We start from the raw sequence: 18,563 nt of genomic DNA on the forward strand, positions 1-18,563 counted from the left end.
CTTTGATATGCTGAATCTAACCATGAATTTAGATTTTTTATTTGTGGGCCCGCTATCAAATTGGTTCATATTGAGGTCAAAAGGGTCCAAAATTAAACTTTGTTTGATTTCATCAAAAATTGAATTATTGGGGTTCTTTGATATTCCAAATCTAACCGTGTATTTAGATTTTTAATTTTAAGTCCCGTTTTTTAAATTGGTCTACATTAAGGTCCAAAGGGTCCAAAATTAAACTTAGTTTGATTTTAGCAAAAATTGAATTCTTGGGGTTCTTTGATATGCTGAATCTAAACATGTGTTTAGATTTTTGATTATGGGCCCAGTTTTCAAGTTTGTCCAAGTTGGGGTCCAAAATTAAAATTTGTTTGATTTTAACAAAAATTGAATATATGGGGTTCTTTGATATGCTGAATCTAACCATGTATTTTGATTTTGGACATTGGACCATAATAGGTAAATTAAAAAAATTCAAGTTCTTAGACCACATTCTTTCTGTGTCAGAAACCTATGCTGTGTCAAATATTTAATAACAATCCAAATTCAGAGCTGTATCAAGCTTGAATGTTGTGTCCATACTTGCCCCAACTGTTCAGGGTTCGACCTCTGCGGTCGTATCAAGCTGCGCCCCAGCGAAGCATTTTATTTGCCATGGCATCGTCTGTTTATTTTCGACTTATGACTTTGAATATTCCTTAGATATCGATCGACTCTATTTTTCAGAGTACGTAATCAATGCAATTAAAAAAAGTTCAATTGTTTAATCATATATTGACTACTTATATTAACATCATTTGCTCCTTTTCAGAAATCACAGAAAACAGAAACAGAAAATAAAAGAATCAGCACTAGGTATAGATATATGACAACTTTTACACAATTATATTATCGGCTTGATTTGTAAAACTGAACAAATATTGTAAATAGAGAATACGAATTTGAGTGGATCAATAATAATAGATGTTCATCTTAACTATGTAAATTATTTCAGTGCTTTTTAACTTTGTAAGGACGTAATAGATGGTGACAATTAGTAGTTCTGATTGATCAGGGGCAACCTATCGTATCTAAACATAAATATTAGTCGTACTGGTCAATTTGTAGCACCCTTGATTTGGTTTCAAGCATTCAAAACACATGTAGCCAGTAGTTATATCCATTCACCAATAGTTGTATAACCGTTGTATTATCCATGTTATGGGGATTTTGAGTGATTGATTGATTATACCATTATGGATTATAACATATGTATTGAAGCTCGAAAATTTGCAATAAAAGTAAATGTTTTCTATGTCTATCCAAGTATTATATTTTGCACCCTTATAATACTGTCCCGACATTCATGTTTTCTCTCAATAAATGTTCGGATAAGGAATTATCTGTTGGCAATGCCAATTGTGTACTTGTTTGTAGAATAATTACAATTCATTTTTCCAAACATTTCGCTAGAAATATGACTGTTGACATTATGAATTTAACTTTTGTAGTGATCTTTCTAAGTAAGTTTGATAGTCTTTGTTAATCTTACTAACATATTTTAAGACATGGATTGCTTAGACTTGTCATACTGTTTAGCCACTGGCTGTTTTGGAGACCTGTCTTTAGTTTATTATGTTGTTAGGTTTTTGGCTTATTGATCTATATCCGCAAAGATCATGGATTGTGATGTTTTTTTAATTTAAATTTCAGTTAAATTTTCCAGCTCCGATGAAACAACAGAGTATGTCGATCCAGAACCTGTATATTCTGAAATAAAAGAAGAAGAAATAGGTGTACGAAATGGGAACTGTTATACACCAAACCTTCCAGACATACCTGTCAATCATGAATACTATAAACTGCCAGAAACAGATAAAAACATCGAAACAGATGAGTGTGGGTATCTCAACCCTTACACTGCATTACGATTCGCACGAAGTGAAAGTAATCTGTTCAGAGACAGAGACTTGCGTGATAAAGGAACATATGATGTAACATATTCCTTAGCAAAAGCGATACAAAGGGACGATAACTCAAGTGCCGAGGAGCATGGAGATTTGGATAAACTCATGAATGATTCTAGTCAGAAAGATGAACGGTCCAGTGATGTGCCGGTTTATTTTGTGCTGGAAAAAAATGATAAACAAACTGAATCTCATGATAACCCTGAACGAGAAAAACTTTTGAAACGGGAGTCAAAATCAAGGTCGAGCATTTAATTTAGACAAACACATTATTTAGTGCAATATTTATTGTTAAAATTGCAGTTATATGTCAATATGACGTTGCTTTGAATTCTAAGCTGACAAAGATCAGTCTATATAGTAATTGCATCATTGTTGATCTGTAGTTACTAAGTTTCCGTCATACTGGTACTTATTTATTTAATATATTGAATTGGTATGTTCTCAAGTTAAACTAGAGATACAATTGCTACTTTCCTAGGAAAAGTTTGTTTGAACTATTTTGATGTTTTGTACAGGTCATTTTAGGTAGTTTTGTCTCAACATTTTTGACTTTGTGTATATGTGTATCAAACTTTTTGTGTATTTAACTTCTTAATTGTTAGGCCATGAGCGTATGTCATTTGATTTATTCCTTGATACACTTGTCATGTGCACTAAAAAATTAGAATAACAGTATCTTTAATGTATGAAATGTGTGTACAAACATGTCAATTTGACATGATATACACTAATATTACCTTATATAGCCCTGCTTGTAGATAATTATACTGTTGACCATGTATCAAGCACGTTCCATTTGTATCTGAACAGTTTACATTCTGGTGTTTTGCAATAGTTTTTCAGATTTAGGTATGTAGCTGGTCGGAATGGTTCATCAACTATATATATGTTACGTCACCCTATATCATGATAAAATAGTGTCAGAATATGACTGTATATACTGTCACCAACAAAATCAATACAATAATAAGTTACAGCTTTTCTCAAATAATATTTGATAGTTGTGCATTCGAATATTTAAAAAAAATAATTAAAAAAGTAAGTTACTTCATCGGTGTTTTATATCCAAATAGAAAGATATAAATCAAAGTTAAAATAATTGTAATTTCAAAAATTACATACATTTCAAGAGCATATATAACCGAAAAAGACAAATAAAAGTATAGTATAACACAGATAAAAAATCAGAGATATGCACTAGAGAGAAAATACTTTAATTGAATATCAGTTCCTTAATTTCATAGCAGCAAAATCCAATAAAATCAGTATTTTCATGCCAGTACAGAAATACTGAGCTACTGGACTGGTCCACCAACAGAGAACTTGTGATAGTTATGACATTTACTGCACAACTTTCGCATTTCGACAATTAAGGTATCTCTAGTGATGCTTGCGGCCAAAATAATTGAAAAACCTAATTCGAACTGAAAGGGGAAATTATTTCAATGTGCATTTATTTCAACAATCAGAATGAGATTAAATAGAATAGGGAAGTAGATATGGCATTTAGTAAGCTAGAATAAACATGACAATGTGCAATATTGATTATATTTGAGTGATATTGTATTCAGATATATAAGTATATCTGAATGATATACATGGTTACTACTGTTATTTTGACATCAGTGAGGGGTCTATTGGTTTTTATTTAGGTTAAATTTTAAGTCGTAAATTTTATTTGGGATTGTTTTCCTAGTGACTTTTATCCAACATTTCGTTTTATTCATTAGTATTAAAAGACAAAAATGTGTTTAATTTGCTACATTTCTTACTTTTAGGTAGATTTTTAACACTTTAAAATCATCTTATTCCATGTGTACAATAAATATTTACATTCATACTGCTTTGTTATTTCTTTCATAGAGTACAGTCACAGACGGAAAGTTTATCAGCCCTTTAATACCTAAGTATACTAATGTCTGCAGTGGCATAGCCAGGGCTTAATGGATGTGGATGCCAAAAATTCTTTTGGACCATTTTATGCAGAAAATTATATTTTTTCCCTGAATGCATGTGTACTACCCCCAGAATCCGACACTAGTTAGATTTTTGTTTCAATTCCATAAATAAGTGCCTTGAAAATATTGAATATGGTTCCAATGATAATTTATTTACAAAATTAACAATTCAGATTATTTACAACAAAACGTTCAGCTTTCTTCCCTTAACAGATGCAAATTTTGTAACTACAGTCCCTCTTTTTCCTGACGAGTAACATATCTAAAAGATAAACCCATCAGTAACCAGATAAATGAACAGTTTGTCTTTGACACCATTATCTGCGAAGACAGTACAACTTCCGAAATAGAGTGCATCAGTAAACATCGAATGTCTTAGCCATGGATTCTCTTTAAACCAAAACGCATTCATTTTTCTCTCCAGACCATAGATAACCCTACAATTTAATCAAAACTTTAAATCATAGATTGTGCCAATATAAATTCCATATTTTTAGATACAAACAAAAAGAAGACTGGAAATTGAAAGCAAAGCCCAATACATGATACTCACATTCCCCCTAAGCCCAGACCCCTAAGTAAGCATGGGGGTCACTTATATATATTTGGCATACCTGAGGCTGTGTAGCTTTGAATTTCAATTTAACCAACAATTCATATATTTCCAATAGAATTTTATTGTTTTCTTGAAACTACCATCATTCAATTAATAAATATATAATGTAAAAGTCCCCCCCCCCTTTTTTTATTTGACAGCTCAAAAACGGACCCATTAGAGTGGCACTTCTGTTTATGGAAATTTGGAATATAAGAACCAGTGACCCCCTTTTCCCGGAATTCGAGCCTCCCCATAGGGTTTTTGAATTATGATTACTTAGCCTTTTTAGTGGTGATATTGCCAAAACATGTGATAATAAAATTAATATTTGTACCTAGATGGAAACGGGTATTTATAAGCCCAGGAATGATCGCACTCTGTCACAAATTGAGTTTTGATCAATTTGTCTTTCATGTCACTGGAAGCGATATCAGAATATGGGGTTTATTTGGTGGTAACGTTGTTACTTCGTCAGATGTTGAATCCATTGCTCCGCTTGGCTCAGTTTCAGACGAAACTTGTCCGCGGGTCTGCGTATCATCATCCTCTGCGCTTGCAGTAGCCGATGATGTAGACTTTTTACGAAAAAAGTCGAGAACACTTTTCTGCTTTTCCATCTTGTTTATATAAACTAAATGAAGAACACATGCTTCGGAAATGATTTGGCGTTGTTCTCATATCCTTACCCCTGTAACATTCGGAGACCTACGCGTTTATCTGCTGCGAACATATGCGATTATATGCAATTATATACTTTTTTTATTTTTTATTTTTTTGTCAAAATGATGTAGATGCTTGAGCATCTGAGCATACATGCAAGCTATGCCACTGGTCTGTCCTCAGATACGTGGAATTCAAATTTATCTTATATTCGCCTTACTGCATCTGAATCAATACATTAGAGGCAACAGTAGTGTACCTATGTTTAAATCGGATAAATCCACCAAGAATAACCAAATCTAGATTTGGAACAACTAAGGGAATCGCATGAACTTTAAAGTTAAAGTAACCACTTAACAGTCACCTCGATTCTATAAGCTTCCTCATGCAAAGTAGACATAATATGCTTTACGTGTTTTGTTCTGGTCGTCTTTCGTCTATTACATTTGTATTTCCTTACCGAAACATCTAGAGTCTTATTCAAAACTAGTAAATGACAGGTAAATATAACCTTTAAACTATAAATGAAAGATATTTAAGTTGCCAAGAAAATCCTCAAAACGTCAAAGTTCGGCTAAGTTGAATATTTATGTAATCGGGTCCAGTGAAATATAACTATCATACTGTGAAAAAAGCTGCCATAAGTAGTATACAACTTAGAGTACAAAAAGTAACAATAAATCTCGAAAAAGATGGATGAATCTGGGTGGGGGAGCAGTTCCTTTGCTACTATTGGTAAATTTTGTTTTGCTCATGACAAGGAAAACATCAGTCATAAGACACATTGTGATAAGCGACAGGATTGTGGCTACGACAAATGTTAAATATCTCTGGTCATATCTGAAATAAATATTCCATAACGATCAACTAAATCATGATGGCGTCTTTAAAATTTGAATAAGATGACTTCAATTTTATCATTCTGAATAGGTTCCTTGTAAGCATCAATCATCTATTTAAGAAATGGTAAGTGCTAAATGACGTTAGTAAGCCCTGGATACTCGTAGATAATGACATATATATATATATATATATATATATATATATACTCCATATGCAGGTAATGCTGGAATCTTGCTACAGACAATTGAAAAGATCACAATGTAAAAATTAAAGTCCTCTTGTTTGTCTTACATTCTATTTATCACTCACTGGAAATTGTAAGGTGACCGTGAAGATTAATGTATCTGTGGTAATGCTTTCCCTTATTTCAAGTAATAGGTTAGATGCTATGAACATAGTCACAAAACTTTGAATTTTGCAAGGAGTGGCTATTATCAATACAGTATAATGAGCGGCTTCTTTTCATTCTTTTTGTCTCCTTGGTAACGGTATCTTTCTTTGAGCGAAGTATTTTTCATACGTTTTCAAAATAATAACGGTGAAAAAAGATGCACAATTGGTTCGCACCGAAAATTATGTATTCTGTTCAAAACACGTTCCCTTCACGTGAGAAAAAGGTTGTCAATAAAATAATAAAGGATCATGATGAGTTCAGTTACACTGATTTTTTTGTTATAAACGGAACGATTTTTGCCCACTTAACCAAGATAATTGTAGATGTCTGTCATTACTTTTACGAAGTTAGGCTAACTCTTGCATATTGTTTAATGGCTTTTGGTGGCCGAGTGGGCTCAGTAGTTCAAGTACTGTATCACTGGCCTGTCAACACTGTGGTTATTAGATTGAACCCCGCACATGCCAGGTGCGTTCGACTCCAATTCTAATTGACTAGTATTGTCAGTTTTCCTGCCTAAGGTTGACGGTTCTCTCCGGGCACTCTGTCTTACTCTATTAATAAAAACTGACCGCCATGATATAGCCAATAGTGATGAAAGTGGTATTAAACACCAACAAGCAATCAATCAATCCACATGGTTAACAATGAGGAATATTTGTGTATAAAAAGTGAAAAAGTGTATCTGCTATTGTAGAATGAGAGGGGCTAGACTGGGTACAAAATATTTGACATGGAGGTAAGACAGGCGCCTTTGAAGAAAACTTTTATATGAATTTTCAAAGACAAAACAAGTTTTGGAATTGAAGATATCCAATATAATTGATATTTTCTCAGAGATCAGATAAATATATTTTATTCTAAATCAATACTTTTCAGATAACCTTTTCTTAGTATCAAAGTGGGGTTTCATTTGTTAAAAGTATGATGTATCACGTCCTAAAATTTCTATTTGTATCGTACTGTCAAAATATCTCTATTAAATCATTGTGGTAAGAATTGGTACTATGCTGGTATGGTTTGGTATATATGGAGTATTCTGTGAGTGATTGCGGTTGTAATTTTTCACCGTAGAACCTACCTGTTACAGGTTTTCCCTGCCTCTTGGTCTAAAGCAAAACGTACGTATTGTGTTTGTATGTGCCAATATATAGAAATGTAGCCTATTACCAAGCCGATGAGTATCTAGTAAAAATAGTCAGTTAAAAAGTACTTATTTGGTAACATCATCCAGTAAATTAGTGGTGGTATTTGGTAAGCTGCTTAATTTAATTGTACCTGATTATTCAACTAAATAGTGTTTAGTTTCCAGTGAGGCTAACCAGTAGTAATAAACGTGCTTTATAGGTATTCGAAGTAGAACTAATTAATACCCGGTGAAAACTTCGTAAACATGGTAAATTTACATTCATTGAAATCAGGATTTTAAAATTCCTGACCATCTGCATTGGAATATTGGTGGTTTACCTAGATTGTGGCACAAGGTATTCTTTTTACATGATGTAGGATTGCACTTGTAAGTATATTGTCTTTCTGAGTCGGTTTGCCCTGTTGAAGGTTTTGACAACAGGGTTTCTCCCTGAAAATGAATTATTTTTTTCATTTTAGCATTATCCTTCCTTTGAAGGTTTAACCCTCTAGCGGTTTTGTTGAGGTGACCTTTCATACTAGAAATGTAAATGAATAATACAGATTTTAGTGTTCACAACACATGCTCCTTGGTCAATCTCATCAGGAGACCAAATGCCAGTAAAGTCAAATGCATAAAAAACGTTTAAGAATATAAAATTTAAACTGGGTCTCAACAGAACAGCCAAAACTGTATGAGGCTCTCAATATAGCTGAAATTTTACAAAATCGTTTAAATTCCTTTTGATATGTGTATATTGACTAGATGGGCCCATTACACGTTTTATATCATGGATGAGTTAAAATTAGGTAAGAATGTGTGTTAGCTGCTTTAGTGTATTATTATACTTTTATCTTACATTTCTGTTGTATTGGCCATATGTTGAGCAATACACACTCAACACTCTAAAATTTAGATGTGAATTTGAATGAGTGATCGTCATTGATGAGGTGGATGATGAAGATTTGACAAGTGGATGCATTTAAGGACTATGCCAGAAAATGAGTAAAACGCCATCCAGATAAACCAAAACTTGACACTTTGTTTGAATGGATCAAAACTGTTCAGTGATTGATTTAGAAGCGCATTCAAAATCTACGATGACGAATGAGGTCACAGGTTTCTGATCCTTTCAGGAAACCCGAGTTTGTGGATGCTTTATCCTCTCTTGATGACAAATATGTTGTTGTTTCAGTAGATAAAGCCTTAAACAATAGTGTTTTTACATGCAAAAATCATTTTTTGGAAAGTCTCATTGAAGAACTTGGATTTCAGCAGGCAGTTTGTATTCCAATGGGTACTAATTGTGCATTGACTGATTTGTTTTACTCATATGAAGCAGAATTCATACAATCTTCTCGAAGACAAAATGAAAATTCTTACTGTGTGAAGAACCACACCTATTCCAAAGAGAAATACACTGAAGATGATATCATCCCAATGCTAGACTTTTTTTTTATCTAAAACATTGTTAAGCTTGGTAAGTTGATATTTCAGCAGACATTTTGTATTCCAATGGGTACTAATTGTTTTTGTACTCAGAAGTAAGCAGAATTCATACAGAATCTTCTCAAAGACAAAAAGAAAAAGCTAAGTTATTTAGTTTCACTTTCACATACCGGTATATTAATGATGTTCTGTCACTCAATAACCCACATTTCAATAAGTGGTTACATCATTTATATTCTCAAGAACTAATACAATGTGTCTGTATCTGAAGTCAATAGCAAATAACCAAAATATTTCAGTCCCTTCACATTTTTTTATGGGCCATTGTGGCTGAGTGGTCTAGGTAGTCCGACTACTGTATCACTAGCCTGTCAAAACTGAGGTAGTGAGTATGAGTAATGCAAGTGGCAGGTGCGTTTCATTTCAATCTTTGACTAGGATTTCAATCTTTGACTAGGATTGTCAGTTTTCCTGCCAAAGGTTGTGGTTCTTTTTGGGCACTCAGGCTTCTAACACCAAGAAAAAACTGGCCACCAGGAAATAGCCAACAGTGCTGAAAGTGGCGTTTAACTCCAATCAATTAATCATTTAAATCAATTCACAGTTGTGGTGTGATCGTCAGTTTGCAAAAATATTCCACTCAAACCGGTTCTTAGGGCGGTCTTAAACTTGCAGTGTAGTAAGAGTTTTTTTGCTTTGTGTTGAAGGCCTCACTGTGACTTTGAGATGAAGAACAGCAATAACAGGACAGTTCCTTTGCTTTTTGTGTTTTTTGCTGTGCATGTACTGATTTTGTGTCATGGATGGATATCACATATCCTTTTTTTCTATTGTGTATTATCAAAAGCACAGTCAACAATACTAAGTCTGGTTATGCATAAACTAGAGGCTCTCAAGAGCCTGTGTCGCTCACCTGATTCTACTTTGGTTTTGGAAATCATGTAAAAATAGATTAAAATCATAACAGATACCCTAATAATGAGTGAGGCCAAATTTGGTTTAATATTGGTCCTGTAATTTGATAAAAAATCCTGGTGGCCATCTTGAACAGTAAATCGGCAACAAACTAGCAACACTTCATCAGCACCTCATAAGAAACATTTATGCCATGTTTTGGTTTCATTCCATTCAGTGCACCTCTAGAAAAAGCATTTGTATGTATTTCCCATAGGGTCTTATGTTAAAGGAAGTCCCCCCATTGGCGGCCATCATGGATGAAGGATCAGCTTCAAAGTAACAAAACTTAGTACCTCATAAGGAACATTCATGCCATGTTTGGTTTCAATCCATTCAGTATGTGGTTCTCTAAAAGAAGACATTTGTATGTATTGTCCATAGGGTCCTTTGTTAAACATTGTCCCCATCTGGCGGCCATCGTGGATGAAGGATCAGCTTCAAAGTAACAACACTTGGTCAGCACCTCAAAAGGAACATGCATGCCATGTTTGGTTTCATTCCATTCAATTTCTCTAAAAGAAAACATTTGTATGTATTTCTCTTAGGGTCCTATGTTAAACTAAGTCCTCCTCTGGCGGCCATCTTAGATTATGGATAGGCTTCATAGTAACAACACTTGGTCAGTACCTCATAAGGAACATTCATGACATGTTTGGTTTCATTGCATTCAGTGGTTCTCTAAAAGAAAACATTTGTATGTATTTCCAAAAGGGTCCTATGTTAAACTAAGTCCCGCGCTGGCGGCCATCTTGGATGATGGATCAGCTTCAAAGTAACAACACTTGGTCAGCACCTCATAAGGAACATTCATGTCATGTTTGGTTTCATTCCATTCAGTGGTTCTCTAAAAGAAGACATTTGTATGTATTTCCCATAGGGTCCTATGTTAAACTAAGTTCCCCTGCTGGCGGCCATCTTGGATTATGGATCAGCTTCATAGTAACAACACTTGGTCAGCACCTCATAAGGAACATTCATGCCATGTTTGGTTTCATTCCATTCAGTGGTTCTATAAGAAGACATTTGTATGTATTTCTCATAGGGTCCCATGTTAAATTGAGTCCCCTGCTGGCGGCCATCTTGGATTATGGATCAGCTTCAAAGTAACAACACTCGGTCAGCACCTCATAAGAAACATTCATGCCATGTTTGGTTTTATTCCATTCAGTGGTTCTCTAAAAGAAGACATTTGTATTTATTTCCCATAGGGTCCAATGTTAAACTAAGTCCCCTGCTGGCGGCCATCTTGGATTATGGATAGGCTCCATGGTAACAACACTTGGTCAGCACCTCATAAGGAACATTCATGCCATGTTTGGTTTCATTCCATTCAGTGGTTCTCTAAAAGAAGACATTTGTATGTATTTCCCATAGGGTCCCATGTTAAACTAAGTCCCCCGGCTGGCGGCCATCTTGGATTATGGATCGGCTTCAAAGTAACAACACTCGGTCAGCACCTCATAAGGAACATTCATACCATGTTTGGTTTCATTCCATTCAGTGGTTCTCTAAAAGAAAACATTTGTATGTATTTCCCATAGGGTCCTATGTTAAACTAAGTCCCCCGCTGGCGGCCATCTTGGATAATGAATCAGCTTCAATGTAACAACACTTGGTCAGCACCTCATAAGGAGCATTCATGCCATGTTTGGTTTCATTCCATTCAGTGGTTCTCTAAAAGAAGACATTTGTATGTATTTCCCATAGGGTCCTATGTTAAACTAAGTCCCCCGCTGGCGGCCATCTTGGATGATGGATCTGCTACAAAGTAACAACACTTGGTCAGCACCTCATAAGGAACATTCATGCCATGTTTGGTTTCATTCCATTCAGTGGTTCTCTAGAAGAAGTTCAAAATGTAAAAAGTTAACAACGACGACGGACGCCAAGTGATGAGAAAAGCTCACTTGGCCCTTTGGGCCAGGTGAGCTAAAAATGGAGATTTTTATCTTCAAAAATTTAATTAACTCGCTAATACATACAAAAAGTAGCACACATTGTAAATATGCAGCAATACCATATGAATAATGTAGAGAAAAAAATTAACAGAAACAACTTTAATAAACAACAGGTATTCCTCTGCTAATATTAATAAAAAGTCTATTATCAATGGACTATAGTCTCCTCATATTGCTTCTTAAGCGATTTAAAATATAGTCTAAGTCCATTTTCATCCAGTCTCGAGTTCCTGGCAGCCTGAACAAGCCTAGTGGCTAACTTAAAGATGGCTCTCTGTTCTCTTAGTTCTCCTAATTCTTGATTTGCCTGTGAAAATTAATTGTGCATGATCAATTTGTGGTGCAACTATTTGAAATCAAACTTTACTTTCCTGTTAGTAAAACTATTTTACATATATACTAGCATTGCTTCCATAAACTATGGCTAGCTTTTGAAGTTCATCTAAAATCGTACCAACTGCTTTCCATAAAGTTCAGTGAATATTTTAGTAACTTGATTTCTATTCATTTCATAGCCATGTTAGGCTGATAACAAAGCTATATGAGAATTCTTTGCTTCAAAAAATCATACAAGGCCTTCTGTTGTGTTTGTTTATAACTGTAAAAGTACTGTTATTAATGGCCTTACATTTTTAAAATTGTTCTTCTAAACTGATACCAAAAAGAAAATAAAAAATTAGCAATGTTCTCTGATATCTGCAAGTCGAAACAAAAGATGTGAAGGATATGCCAATGAAGAACTACGACTACTGGTGAACATTTTGTCCATGATGACATCATCTGCCCAGTAGCCTTCAATGTATGACACTTTGAAGATCGTATCTCTTTTCTATAAATTTTTAGGCAGTAGATAGATCATAGGCTATTTTCTTACATTGAATGTTTTTTTGCAAATTGGTAGAATATGATAAGTTGAACAGAACAGGTAGAAGATTGGGACTTCACTTCTGAGTTAATTGGAAAATTTGTAAATAATGAAAAAAAAATTTTACCTGTTTTTCTGTGGATATTTTCATTGCAATTTCTTTTGCTTTGTCAAGGACTGCTTTTGGCATTGTAGAGATCTCAGCCAACTGAAGACCTAGAAAAAAGAAATAGTTTTTGTATAGTTCAAATGAGCATGTATGGGTCATTCAAGAATTTTTCATATTTTTCACAGACTTCCATAAATCTTTAAAACATTTAGTTCATTACATTTCAGGTATATTTTATGACAAAACTATCCTAAAATTTTCAACTGACTTCATAAGAGACAGACAATATCTAGAAAACAAGGTTGAAAAAATTGGGATCTTTTACAGAGGGAAAACAAGATTAGGATGAGCTATACTGATTACTAATTTATACCCCCGCTGAGTGATCTTGCTTTTGAGTAAAAGGAAATACATCTACGCTATGTAAGAAGAATACTGAAAGAAGATTAACGCCTATTTTAGCTTACCAATATTGAACTTGATATTAAATATCAAGAAGCTATGATTTGTAGCTGTTGAGAACATGCTCATATATTTTATAGGCATCAATGAAAAGAGCATGCACATACCCAGCAAATAGAGAATAGATAAGTAAAGAATCTGAAAATGAGACACACAGCATAGCTAACAAATTTGTTATGATACTTGGAACCAAATATCAAGTAGCTTTGACAGCCAACAGTTGCTGTAAAAAAATAAGAGGAAACTAATATAAAACTTGGTATCAAATTATATCAAATAGCTTCAATTTGATGTGGCTGAGAAAAAATAGATACAAATTTCTTATACATGCATCAATGTGAGGAACACAACAAAGTAATAGATCTGAAATAAGTTTCATTGGTACCAAATATTGAAATGTTCTGATATGTAGTTGCTAAGAAAATGTTACAGAAATGTGTCATGAATGGACAGAAAACAGAGGTAAATCAGTGAATCCTCAATCTTTTGGAGCAGGAGTAGAAAAAATGAACCCTGTTTCCACTGTTACAAATCCACAATCTATCTCAATCTCAATCAGACCTAACCAAAAAAAAACAAAAAATGTTTTGTCAAAATAAGTCATAGTATAATATTTTTCATCATAAACATACAGGATATATACGACCTCCCACACTTTTCCTATTAGAAATTAATTTCTCTATAATACATTGTACACTGAAACTGATAATGTAGACAGGAAACAAAGATGCAATTTAAAAAAAATATCTACCAGTATATAAAAATCTCTTTAATTTAGTATTGTTTTACTAGAAATGGTGTGAATATTTCATCATTCATGGATGAAGATAAAATAGACTAAAAAACTAGTTTTAATACCACTGCATAAAATTGTTCCTAATATTTGTTCATATCTCAATGTTATTTTACTATGAAAAATTTGGTGCTGATAGAAGATCTTTGATAGTCTCTTGTTTGATCCAAATTTCAATTTTCTAGGCTCTAGCTTGAGATAATTAGGGAAAGGCACCTTCTTTTTCTTTTATAGGATATCAACCCTATTTGCAGGGTCACCCCATTAAAAAATATATGCATTTATTTTTTCAAATAAAAAATTCAAAAAATAAATTTACTTGTTAAAATTTAGTTAGTTTAGTTTAAACATATTGTATTCGCTCAAAGCAAAAAGGATAAGACACAAATAAAACATACTTAATATGAAGTCTTCTCCATATAACAATACAAATTGAATGTGAGCATGCATTATATAATATAAACATCATAAATATTACTAAACTGAAAAAATTCGTAAGGGTTCCGCGGAACCCAGTGTCTCGCTTACTTTTTCTGTTAATCGCAGGCTCAACAAAAATGAGGAAGTAAATCAATAAAAATATTCCTCTTGATACTATCTTTTGGTTGTAAGAAGCTTCTGTCCAAGTTTGGTAAAAACCCAGGATAGTTTATGAATCTAATAAATGTTTAAAAACTTTAATTGCAGACTGAATGTAATGTTAACTGGAAGAAAACAAAATTTCCTTCTAGATACTAGCATTTGATCATAAACAAGCTTTTGTCCAAGTTTGGTACAAATCCAAAATAGTATAAGAAAGTAATTAAAATTTTAAAAACTTTAACCACAGAGTGAATATGTTGTTTCCTGGCAGAAAATCTAAGTCCATTTAAAAGTAAAATACGGAAAAAATGGATTTATTTTTTTACAAAATTTCCTTCTAGATACTAGCTTTTGATCATAAACAAGGTTCTGTCCAAGTTTGGTACAAATCCAAAATAGTTTAAGAAAATTATTAAAATTTTAAAAACTTTAACCACAGAGCGAATGTGTTGTTTCCTGGCAGAAAATCTAAGTCCATTTAAAAGTAAAATAAGGAAAAAATGGATTTATTTTTTTACAAAATTTACTTCTAGATACTATCTTATGATCATAAACAAGCTTCTGTCCAAGTTTGGTACAAACCCAGGATAGTTTAAGAAAGTTATTAAAATTTTAAAAACTTTAACCATAGAGTGAATGTAATATTTCCCGGCAGAAAAACTAAGTCCATTTATAAGTAAAATACGGAAAAAATGGAATTTTATTTTTATAAAATTTACTTCTGGATATGATCTTATGATCATAAACAAGCTTCTGTCCAAGTTTGGTAGACATCCAGGATAGTTTAAGAAAGTTATTAAAATTTCAAAAACTTTAACCACAGAGTGAATATTTGTGGACGCCGCCGACGACGACGATGCCGACGGAATGTAGGATCGCTATGTCTCGCTTTTTCGACTAAAGTCGAAGGCTCGACAAAAAAGGAAAGGGGATAAAAAAAAACCCAGAGATTAGGATGATGATAATGATAAAATTTAGTTATATATGTCTATTGTGTATTTTTTATATTGATGTTGGGTATCTGTTTCATCAACACATACATCATTTACAAAATAATTTCTAGTACTAACATGGTTTAACTTTGAAGACAGCATCAATTAATTAACTATATAATTGAATACATTTGACAATTCTCAGTGGACAAAGGAATTTACAAGAATACAATAAGTGTACTCTCTAAAATACTTACCATAATGTTTCTCCATTGTTTTTCCTTTTGCCAATACATGTGTATATATTATCTTTTCACAATTCCAATCTGTGTTGAATGATCTCTGGATCTGGAAACAGTAGCTACAAAATATGTTAAGAGACTCATGTGATTTTTCTAGCATTAGTCAAAATCTCTTGTTTTTAGACCCTCTTCAGCCCCTCCTATTAAAATCATAATCTTCCACTTTTTGATAATTTCAATCTGGAAATATTTCAGTAGACATACTGATGTTTATATACCTACCTACAGATGCCTTGTATATAGTTTCCAAATAATTTAGAGTACAAATCAATAATAAAATACCTGAAAATATGAAAAAAGCGGCAACTTTTGAATTAAAAGCTCATCAAATATTTATACTTTGTGAGTATGCATTGCATATGCCTTTTAATTATAGAATTGCAAAGCACACATTATTTGGTAAAACTGTGGATTCATTATTTATTTGTCTGGTACTGACTCTCATGGATTTCTTTGGTATAGGTTAAGCACAAATTAACATGTTCAACAAAGGTAAAGCACAAATTAACATGTTCAACAAAGGTTAAGCACAAATTAACATGTTCAACAAAGGTTAAGTACAAATTAACATGTTCAACAAAGGTTAAGTACAAATTAACATGTTCAACAAAGGTTAAGTACAAATTAACATGTTCAACAAAGGTTAAGTACAAATTAACATGTTCAACAAAGGTAAAGTACAAATTAACATGTTCAACAAAGGATAAGCACAATTTAACATGTTCAACAAAGGTAAAGCACAAATTAACATGTTCAACAAAGATAAAGCACAAACTAACATGTTCAACAAAGGTAAAGTACAAATTAAAATGTTCAACATAGGATAAGCACAAATTAACATGTTCAACAAAGGATAAGCACAAATTAACATGATCAACAAATACAAATTTCCTTAAGGAAATGCCCCTTTAAGGAATGAGAATTTTTGAAAAATTACAAACTGATGCATCCATCAAAAACAATTTATACTTGAACTATTTGTATCCATGAAAGTAAATTAAATGAATCCACAGTACCAGGTAGTTATATTCTTATGCTAAATAAAGACCTAAATGCACCCCTTCCTTTGTAAATTTCATGTGCTTCTAAAATTAAAACAAGTATGGGTAAGTTTAAAATCAAAATTTTGAAGGACACCTTCAAATAACTTGACTTGACTTAAAATCATTAATGGTTAGGTTAGAATTTTGGCTGAAATATACTACTGCAACAGTTTGTCATCATAACTCCTCTGAAACCACACAACAGAATTTCATGAAACGTTGTAGTTAATGAGGACATAATATGTAGATATGCATATCCATAAGTTGCTATGACACGAACAGGACTGACGGACAGACAGGTCATAAACATTATACCCTACGCAACTTTGTTGTGTGGGGTATAAAATAGATGGAAACAAGTCCTCAAAGCACTACACAGAAATTAATAAAGAGAGCAAAAACTAGGGGTATTCTGAAAGGATAAGCAGTTCTTGCTGTACAAAGTGGAATTTGTTATGTTTCTTCATTTGTTATACATGTTCAATGCATTGAATTTAAATTATACAAAATCAATGAAATGGAATGATTGTTTTCAGAAACAAACTCAGCATTAGTTCTAGCTATACATTTTTAAATGATCATATTTTAAAATAAGTTTTTGTCTCTATGCTGTGCCATTATCTTTACACAGAACTTCAGAGGGGTGTAAAACTATCTATACTCATTTCTAAATGGGTAGCAGATGTGTCAATATCTTGACAACGAGCATTAGCAAGGTGTAAAATGTTGACAAATATAATACCATGTTCAAAAGAGCATAGGCCGTACTGTGACATAGAATTGCTGATATCAACGTCATTTCAACTCTGGTGGATAGTTGTCTCGTTTGCAATCATATCACATCTCCTTATTTTCATATAGAACTTAAATTTCTGATATCAAAATATAGTACCTGTACTTACTTCTCAACATTTGGATACAAACTATCTAAATTAGTCAGCTCTATAAAATGGGTAACAAAAAAAGTAAAAGCCTGTTGAAAGAAATGATATGAATTAGAAGAACTGAACAAAAAAAATTTTAGGCATATTTTTTATAAGGCATTAGTATATTACAAACTAAATTTGGTTTACTTGTCTCCTTCCACTTTTTCCAAAAACAGTGTCCACCATTATATCACAAAGAAAATGTTTCTTGTATTATGTACTTTAAATATTCCTCAGAGTTGTCTTTCATTTTTTAAGTTCATGGTGGACTGTCCATACAGTTAGAATATTACAGGAAACAATTGCTTCTGTTCTTTGAAATCATGAAATCATGACTAGCATACTCCTTTATACAAGAAAAGGTTATCATTGTGCTATCTGCATTTAAAGTACTGCTGTTATCAAAAGTTTCATTCACATTTTGTCCAATAAGGAGTTTTGTGATGATGCCAGATCTTTGATCAATTCTTTTACATTTGAATAGACTTAATAATGACATAATTGTTACAAAACTATAAGTACCTTTATTCCTAGTAGGAATTCACAAACTGAATGACATATTCCAACTCCTTCTTCAGCACTTGTACCTTAAAAACAACTATAGTATGAAACAAGTGTAACAGTCATGACAGTATTCTTTAAATATGGATTGCTAAAACA

At 32.9% G+C, this 18,563-nt stretch overlaps 2 protein-coding genes across 3 annotated transcripts in view; one reads left to right on the forward strand and one right to left on the reverse strand.

Moving 5' to 3' along the window:
• The window catches only part of LOC127712988 (uncharacterized), a 32,663-nt gene extending 28,880 nt beyond the window's left edge, over window positions 1-3,783 (forward strand). For both annotated transcript variants that reach the window (XM_052219570.1, XM_052219569.1), the window contains exons 9-10: window positions 806-849; window positions 1,687-3,783. In XM_052219570.1, coding sequence (XP_052075530.1) covers window positions 806-849; window positions 1,687-2,195 — 553 coding nt within the window. In that variant the 3' untranslated portion in view covers window positions 2,196-3,783. The remainder of the gene's footprint in view (window positions 1-805; window positions 850-1,686) is intronic.
• Window positions 3,784-11,873: 8,090 nt separating this feature from the next.
• Window positions 11,874-18,563, reverse strand: part of LOC127710476 (mutS protein homolog 4-like) — a 52,834-nt gene continuing 46,144 nt past the window's right edge. Inside the window, exons 22-26 of the mRNA XM_052216352.1 lie at window positions 18,426-18,490; window positions 17,880-17,950; window positions 15,890-15,993; window positions 12,882-12,970; window positions 11,874-12,196 (exon numbers count right to left, since the gene is read on the reverse strand). Of these exons, the coding sequence (XP_052072312.1) occupies window positions 12,038-12,196; window positions 12,882-12,970; window positions 15,890-15,993; window positions 17,880-17,950; window positions 18,426-18,490 (488 nt within the window). The 3' untranslated portion in view covers window positions 11,874-12,037. The remainder of the gene's footprint in view (window positions 12,197-12,881; window positions 12,971-15,889; window positions 15,994-17,879; window positions 17,951-18,425; window positions 18,491-18,563) is intronic.

The sequence above is a fragment of the Mytilus californianus genome, unplaced genomic scaffold (assembly GCF_021869535.1).
Source record: "Mytilus californianus isolate M0D057914Y unplaced genomic scaffold, xbMytCali1.0.p SCAF_8, whole genome shotgun sequence".
Taxonomy (NCBI): domain Eukaryota; kingdom Metazoa; phylum Mollusca; class Bivalvia; order Mytilida; family Mytilidae; genus Mytilus; species Mytilus californianus.